Consider the following 9,070-nt stretch of genomic DNA (forward strand, 5'->3'; position numbering starts at 1 on the left):
CTTCAACTGACGACCCTGAAGTCAGAGAAACATCTCTAGAGGGTTTCGTGAAAGATGAGGGCTTCTTAAAAAAAAACTTAAAATATCATTCAACTGTTGCTAAATGAGAGCAAGTGACGAATCCGTGACCAAAGACCCCCCTGAACTTAATGTACAGACGAAGACACCACAACAGTCTAAGCTGGCGCTGAACGTTCTGTAGAAGAAAAAAAGTAGTCAGGCACTCCAGGCAATAAACATCATTAGAGAGAGCAAGTGCTGACTGGTGCTGCTCAGCCACCACTGAACGCTCGGGTGCTACACGATGCTCGGGAGCCAACTGATGTTCAGAGAGTGCTGCACTAACTGGCACTACTAGATGCATTTGCCTTGAAAAGGCCTCATTCAATTTCTTGTAAAGCATGTGCAAGGTACGAGACATCCATCACAAACCTTTTCAATGGTCTTGAAACATCACTGAAGTGCCACTGGCACTTCTGTTTAGGGCTGGAAGCCTCTGAACTATAGTTAAGATGGTGCACGTCCTTAATGACACCTTTTCATTAGCTGTCTGTCATCACCTGGGACTTGACAACAGGCGAGACTGAGGGGCTGACTGCCCATGGGCACACCCCACCGATCTCCCTTGGGCTTCTGGTATGGATTCTCCCAGGAGCAGGGGAGTATGCCAGAGACCTTTGCTCAGGAGAATTGGCGGGATGGACAGCCAGCTCCTCCACTTGCACTTCACTAACACCACTCACTTTGCACTCAATAACAGCACTTACTGACTCACCTAACTGTGACAAGTGTTCACTAACAATTCCAACTTGCAATCGAACTTAAACTCCAGGTTGGCAATGGTGTTGGGGTCAAGAGCCAAAGGACTGGGAATGGGTGAAATCACAGGCACAGATTAAATAGGTACATCAGTAGAACACCTAGCAGATTCCTGACTAGCTATAGCCTTGTCTTGTTTAATAGTTGCTTTCTTCTATCTATTCTTTCCTAGATGAGTATTTAAAAAATTCCATTGCTTAGTTCCAGTCCTCACATTCAACAAAAGACTTCTCTATCAAACATACTTGCCCCTGCAACTTGTGCATACTGTACATAAATCATACTTGGCTGAGGTTAATCTCATATTTGCAACCTTTACTGCAACAACGGGTGTCAGAAGTGCTTGCATTGGACGTTGTCGTACAAACAAGTCAGACGACAAAGTGCAAATAAGTAGAACATAAAAAAGTCTATTCTGTAAGTCACAATTCATGAAAATCAAGGATTTATCTAAATCCTTAAATTGCTGAAAGTAATACTTTATTTACCAAGTTGTCAGAACTTGGAAACAGCAAAGTATTAGAATTCCAAAAACCAACAGCTCCTCACAACCTCGTAAGCCCCCATAGGGGTACCGCTGTCAGTGCACCTCATTTGGTGCAATGTACACATTGCGTAAGGGTCTTTGCAACTACTTTCATTCCTTTTACAGTACCTCTGTTCATATCCTAACAATTGTTTCATAGTGCAACTGCGAGGTTTTCCTCCTGTTACACCTTTGTAATATTTACTATTACCCATCCCATCTATTTGTAATTGTCTTTGCTTTAATATTTACTATTACCCATCCCCCTGTTTGTAAGAGGACAGCAAATTGTTGCAATTATGTGCAACAACAAAATTGTTGCCATTATGTGCAACAGTGATAAGGGCACTGAAGGCCTCAAAATAACTACTCGGTCCTATGTCTTTGTCCTCATATATTCATAGCATATGTGTCAGTTTTGTACTATTTCAGTCCATCTGTTACCTGTATTGTTGACAATGTTTTATTGCCTTATTGTACTTTGCTTATAACTTTGTTATAATATGCTACTTCTGATATCAATATTTGAAATGTTTAATGCTGTAAAAACTAAATATATAAATGTGAACATTACTTTTTTATAGTTACAGCATGAGAGAGTAAACACAAAACTGGCATGAGCTACCAGCTAGATACTAGTACAGTACAACCTTGCTTTAGTGGACCCGGAACAGACAGACATCAGATTTAATGGACAAAATCCGGCCAGGGTAATCTAGCCTAAGACGACTGTTGAATTACAAAACCTGTGTATAGGTTAGCTTTTGCAACAACAGGTATCTTACAAAAAAATTGGTTATGTAAACTTTATGTTATTACAAATGCTGTTTTACTTACTGTATTCCTAGAAATTCAAAATAAATAAAATTTAGCCAAGTCCATATCATGTTTTTCCTAAACACAGCTTAAAAGGGAAACATCGTTTTGTTTAAAGTCTCATTGCCAACCGCAAACCTTAAACAATACGATAACGTACGATAATTATTGTTCAAGTCACTGAATTTACCACCAAAACAATAACGAATTTTTAGTGAAAAAATATTATGTTATGTTATCCTAAATGTTACTGTTACTGGAATAACACTACCATTAACCCCAAGGAGCCAGGGTAGAAAATCAACATGCAGCACCCCAGGCAGGGAAACTTTGAGGTTGGCCAATTTAGAATCCCCCTACTGGCGTGGTAAATGGGCGAGGGGTACCACGGGGTTCATGACTGTGGCCAAAGACGTTAGTGAAAGAGTGGAAGATAAGAGCAGTTATGTGGAGTGTTGGGACTCTAACAGAAAGACTGAGGGAGATAGTAGATGTGATGGAGAGGAGGAGGATAGATTTCTTTGTGTGCAGGAGACTAGGTGGAGTGGGAGTGGAACTAGAGACATAGAAAATGGGTATAAGCTTTATTACAGTGCATCATGAGAGGGAAGAAATGGATTTGGGATTATAGTAAGTCTCAACTGGAAGGAAAAAGTGATAGAAGTAAAGTGAGGGTGAGGAAGTGATAGGCTTTTAATGATTCCAATAATAATAGGGACAAAGCAATAAATATAATATCAGCATACGCTCCTCAGATGGGGTGCCAAGAGCAAGAGAAAAATTATTTAGATGAGTTTAAGGTTGTCATTAGAACAGTGAGAGAGGAGGAGAAACTAATGATAGGAGTTGATATGAATGACAGGGTGAGAAAGAGAAGAGATGGGTATGAGAAAGTACATGGAGGCCATGGGTTTGGAGTTAGAAATGAAGATGAGGATTAAATACTGGAGATGCCTCAGAGTTTTGAATTGGCATGTATGAACACATGGTTTCAGAAGTTGGATAAGTACTTGATAATGTATAAAGTGAATGAGTGCAAAGCCAAACAGATTACATCCTGGTCAGAGGAGCCAACAAAAGCAATGTGACGAACTACAAAGTGACCTGGGTTGATGGTGATGGATGTGAAAATGAGAGGAAGAAAACTCAAAAAGAGAAGGAAGAGATCTAGAATTAAGATTTGGGAACTTTAAAGGGGGAGCAATTTAGGAGGACTGAGAGAGAGATGGTTGGAAAGGGGGAACGTAGAAGTTGGACAGGGTGACAGTGGAAAATATCTGGGCAGACATGAGAGAAATATGTGTGGGGGAAGCAGAGGAACTAGTAGGAAGAACCAGTGGATATGGAGTGTTGAGAGGAGAAAAGTGGTGGTGGAATGGAAAGGTGCATGAATCAATTAAAAGAAAATCAAAAGCATTTAAGGACTGGAAAGTAAGGCATGCCCAGGGAGAAAGAGGGTAAGTATGGGTATCGGAAGGGTAGCAGAACAGTTGAATGGAAGACTAGGAACAAGATAAGGAGAAAAGGATATCTATAAGATTTCAAACTTGATTAAGGCAGAGACAGCATTTGGGTAAATTGGGCATCATCAAGGACACAGATGGAAATATATTGTACAGGGATGAAGAGATGGAGAGAATATTTTGAATAACTTTTAAATACTGAAAACGAGAGGAGATGGGGGAAGCACAGACGGTGGAGGGCCCAGTGATGGAGATAGGATAGAGAAGTGAAGAGAGCATTATGTAAAATGAAGAATGGTAATGCACCAGGTCCATCGGCGTTCCAAATTGAAATGATCAAATTACTAGGTACAGAGTGGGAGAAATGGATGCTGGATTTGTTAAAAATTATATGGTAAGAGGAAGAAATCCCAAGGAACTGGGAGGAAAGTTTAATGGTGTATATATATATATATATATATATATATATATATATATATATATATATATATATATATATATATATATTATATATATATATATGTGTGTGTGTGTGTGTGTGTGTGTGTGTGTGTGTGTGTGTGTGTATGTATGTATGTAATGTATGTAGTATGTATGTATGTATATGTATATATATATATATATATATATATATATATATTATATATATATATATATATATATATATATATGCTATGTATAAATAAAGGTTTTTGCCACAAAAAAAAAAATGAAAAAGCGAGATAGCCAAGCACTTTCGGTTCTAGTTCGACTCTTTACTCAGGCACAACTGATTCTTACAGAGGAAAAACAGTCAAGGTAGGCTTAATATCCAAACTGACACTACAAGATTAGCAATAAGGTTGATTTCACTCTACAAAAACGAGGAAACGCCTGAGGGCAGCCACAACTTAGAGGATACACGCGGTCAACAGACGATTCATACAGTAAACAATACATTAAAAAAAAAAAAGCAGCATATACAACTTATTATCATGAAATTTACAAAAATGTTCCCAATAAATTATTAATGAAAAGACGAGAAAGAAAAAAATATATAAATATATCGAGCAAGAGAGAGAGAGAGAAATAATAACTATATACATGTGGGACTAATTTATTAGTAGTTCATTTATTTTAAGATCCTTCATAATCTTTTTACAAATATACGGGTCCAAATGGTATATTCCCGGACAAAGATTTAGGTTGTTTTTATTAGTGATTTGTATAATTGCTGATTCCAGTAAATTTCTTGAAACATAATCATTAGATCTAGCAATTACAGAGGTATCACCCCAATTAATACAATGAGATTTTTCACTCAGATGGATAAACAGTGCATTTGAAGTCTAGGCTTTTCTAACTGAATACAGGCGGTCCCCGGGTTACGACGGGTCCGGCTTACGACATTCCGAGGTTACGACGCTTTTTCTTAAATATTCATTGAAAAATCCGCCCTGGATTACGACGCTTGTTCCGAGGTTACGACGCTGACACTTCCAACGCTCCGAGTTTACGACGCTTTTAAAAAACGCATACTATGATAAGAATCCTTTATAGTTTAACACAGTTTCTCTCTCTCTCTCTCTCTCTCTCTCTCTCTCTTTGTATTTTCCGACTAAAATAATCACTAATTACTGTATTTTGATGTTTATTTTCATGACTAAATACATTTTTATAATACAAAAATGATTTACTAATTTTCAAATATTAATTTTGATTAATACTGTATTAGTAAGTTTAATAAGTTTGAAATGATATCACAATAAAAATAATAATTCTCTCTCTCTCTCTCTCTCTCTCTCTCTCTCTCTCTCTCCTCTCGTAGTAGCCATCTTGCTGGTGAGACGTACCCGCGTGAAGTCACCAATAATCAACAGATATCACAAGTTTAACATACGACTAGAATTTGAGAAATATCTAGAAGTGTTCGTGAACTATCGGTGATAAGATTAGTGTGAAAATAGTAGGATAAAGCGTCTTCTAAAGTTAGTTTATCAAGTGTAATACTATAAATCAGAACAAGATGGCAAGTAAGTTCCAACTGCGGGAAAAGGTGGCGTAATTTGGCGTGTTTAGCAGATTCGCAATACGATGAGGTAGCAGGAAGGGAACTGGCATTTCTCATCTATGAAATCAGCAACAGTCCTAACCAAAAAGATACAAAAGCATTCATAGATATATTAGAAGGATATAATCCTTCAAACTGGAACAAATCTAATGAAAACATCTTGAAAATAATTGAAGAAGTTCCAAATAAAATCCAAGTGGTCAAGAGACTCATAAAGAAAATATACATAAACCAACATATTTCCGACAAAGAAAATGAAAATAAGGTGAATCTTGTGAATATACTAATTGATGCATTAGGAAAAAGAATGCCAAAAGCATGCAAAACTGTGTAAAGGTTTGGTATAGCATAGTCAATCCACAAAACCTAATCAGAAAAATGTGCTGCATGCAACATTCCGACCCATCCACAGTGTGCTGAGGTAATACAAGATTTGAGAAAGATACAAGAATTTTTTGTTCAACATGTCTATCATGGATAGACAATGTTATTAAATCAAGATTGAATGTACAAATAGTTGAGGATGAAGAAGAAGAGGAAGAGGAAGAAGAAGAAGAAGAAAAAGAAGAAGAGGAAAACGGAAGAGAAGTAAACAAAAATGAAATGACAGAAAAAAATAAGGAAAACAAAGAACAAGATAAAAGTATGGATGCAGAGATACTCATTGATACTACATATGAGGCAATAAAGCAGCATACCTACGAAGAAATAAATTACGATATGACAACAGAAAAGCAAATCCCGAAGAGGCTCTACCCAGATTATACAATGACGGAAAGAGGAAAAAATAGACAAGAAAGACAAAATCTGCAACCTTTTGAAAAGAGGGAATTGCAGATTTGGAGAAAGATGTTACTACAAACATCCTAAGATATGTCAAAACTATGAAATATATGGTAAATGTGCATACTTAGATGGATATGGGGATGATTTTGCAGAGATCTGCATCCAAAAATATGTAAAAACCTAAAAGAAGGAAAAGGATGTAAGTTTCGACAAAAAAATGCAAATATATGCACCCTGTAGCCATGATCATAATCAAATAAATAACCAACCAAGTAATAAAATCCAAAATAAGAAAGAAACAAATAAAGAGAGAAATCAAGAATATCAGGTAAAAGAGAAAAGCAAACCACCAATGAGATATGCAGAGGTGTCAGCAAAGAATTTCAAAGCATCAGCTCCGAAATTCTACTCAAGAGATAATAACTGTATTTATTATGCAAGAGGATATTGCAGAAACGGAGAAAATTGCAGATTCAGACACAAAATGAATAATTATGATGAAGGAAGATCAAATATTATGGAAAAGTTGGATTTTTTAATGTCAGAAATTTCTGGAAATGAAAAAAAGAACAACATACCAGAACAGGAAAGAGACATGGGAAAATCCTTATTACTATCAGTATTAAATGAAGGAGAAAACACGCAAAACCATCATAGTGATGAATGCGCAGGATTTAGTTACGAGTAACTCAAAAAGAAAAATAGAGTACTTAGAAGAACTAACCCAAAATGAAAAGAAAATAGATATAATGAATATAAGTGAAACCTGGTATTCCCAAGAGACTGGGAATGATGATCAAATAAAAGGGTTCCAAACTTATAGATCAGATAGAAAAAATAGGAATCAAGGGGAACCGCAAATATGGGAAAGACAAAAAACAAGGAAAAATATATGAGAATATATGTAACTCAGAATGTGAACTAATAGCGTAGAATTTGAATCTGAAAAATTGATGAACATAGTAAATATATAGACCTCCTAAATACTAAAGAGTTTGACTTAATAATTGAAAAATTGGATTTTGATATATGTAGAAATCACAAGGACTGGACTATTCTCCTATCTGGTGACTTCAACTTTCCTTTCGTAGAATGGAAAGAACGAATAGGAGATTGTGGTTGTACTTATACATATAAAAAAGAGAGTAATAGTAGTGCAGAAGATAAGAGGCAATTTGAAAAGCTATTAGATATGCTACTAGAATACAACATTCAATAAATCACTCCCTGCCAACAAGAAAGGAAAAATACTTTAGACCTAGTATTTGTGAACGAGATGAATTATGTTAAAGAAATAATAGTTTATAATGCGAGTATTTCAGACCATAATGTCATAGAATTAACAGTTCATTCCAAGCAAGTGAAAATAGAGATAAGCAAGAAATGAAAAAGTGGGAAGGATATGGAAAATACAACTTCTACAGTAAAAATATAAAATGGTCAGAAATTAATGAAGAATTAAACAAAGATTGGGATAAACATTTTTCGTAAGTGATGACATAAGGGTAAATACGGAGATATTATATAAAATATGGAGATAATAGTGGAAAAATATATACCGAAGAAGAAAGTAAACATCATTCATGCATACCAAGAGACAGAAGAATCTTGTTCCAGAAAATCAGAAAGTGGAAAAAAGGTCTTGCAAGAAAAAATGAAAAAAATGCATGGAAAGTTATAGAACTAAAAAGTAAGATAGAAAAAAAATGCAGACAAAAGATTATACAATCAAAAGAAAATGAAAAAACGGGACTGGAAGAAAAAAACCCTATTAAATATCAAGCAAAAACCCAAAACTATTATACTCATATGCGAAGAAGATGAATAAAAGAAGAATAGAAATAGGCCCCTCTGAGAATTGAAGGGAGATTAACGAATGAAAAAAAGGAAATTTGCAAACATACTGGCAGACGATATAAGAGAGAATTCACCCCTAGAATAGATAATGAAGATAATGATAGTAGAAGTAAGGGATGAAAAATAGTGAATATTTAGCTGACATAGATATTAATGAAGCTATATTGTGCAGGCTATTAATGAAATTAAAAATGGAGCTGCTGCAGGGCCTGATGGAATTCCTGCTATTTTGTTAAAGAAAGTAGTTCATTCTATCGCAAAAGCCACTTGCAATATTATAAGACAAAGTGTAGATACAGGCAAGATATATGATGAGCACAAATTAGCGTATATTACCCCTACTTTCAAAAGTGGATCAAGAACTAGAGGCAAGTAATTATAGGCCTGTGAGTCTAAACATCACATATAATGAAAGTGTATTGAAAGGGTAATGAAGAAAAATATTATGAAACATTTAATAAAAAATAATTTGTTTAATGAAAGGACAACATGGTTTCGTACCCGGAAAAAGTACACAAACCCAACTGTTAGTCCACCGTGAAAAAACATATTCAAAAATATGAAAAGCGGAAATGAAAACAGATGTGGTTTATTTAGACTTTGCAAAAGCTTTTGATAAAGTAGACCATAATATATTAGCGAAGAAAATTAGAAAACACAATATCGTGGATAAAGTAGGAAGATGGTTAAAAGAATTTTTACACAACAGAAAACAGATAGTTATTGCAAACGACGAGAAATCGGATGAAGCCA

General features: G+C 35.4%; 2 protein-coding genes across 4 annotated transcripts in view; one reads left to right on the top strand and one right to left on the bottom strand.

The window, feature by feature from the left end:
- The window catches only part of LOC135221673 (uncharacterized), a 159,512-nt gene extending 157,292 nt beyond the window's left edge, over positions 1–2,220 (top strand). For 2 of the 3 annotated variants that reach the window (XM_064259396.1, XM_064259393.1), the window contains one exon: positions 1,930–2,220. In XM_064259396.1, the coding sequence (XP_064115466.1) occupies positions 1,930–1,948 (19 nt within the window). In that variant the 3' untranslated portion in view covers positions 1,949–2,220. The remainder of the gene's footprint in view (positions 1–1,929) is intronic. The other variant, XM_064259394.1, reaches the window with a different exon arrangement.
- LOC135221672 (pre-mRNA-splicing factor ISY1 homolog) overlaps positions 1–9,070 on the bottom strand; it is a 214,129-nt gene that overhangs the window by 5,395 nt on the left and 199,664 nt on the right. The window lies entirely within an intron of this gene.

Source organism: Macrobrachium nipponense, chromosome 3 (genome assembly GCF_015104395.2).
Source record: "Macrobrachium nipponense isolate FS-2020 chromosome 3, ASM1510439v2, whole genome shotgun sequence".
In the NCBI taxonomy this organism is placed as follows: Eukaryota; Metazoa; Arthropoda; class Malacostraca; order Decapoda; family Palaemonidae; genus Macrobrachium; species Macrobrachium nipponense.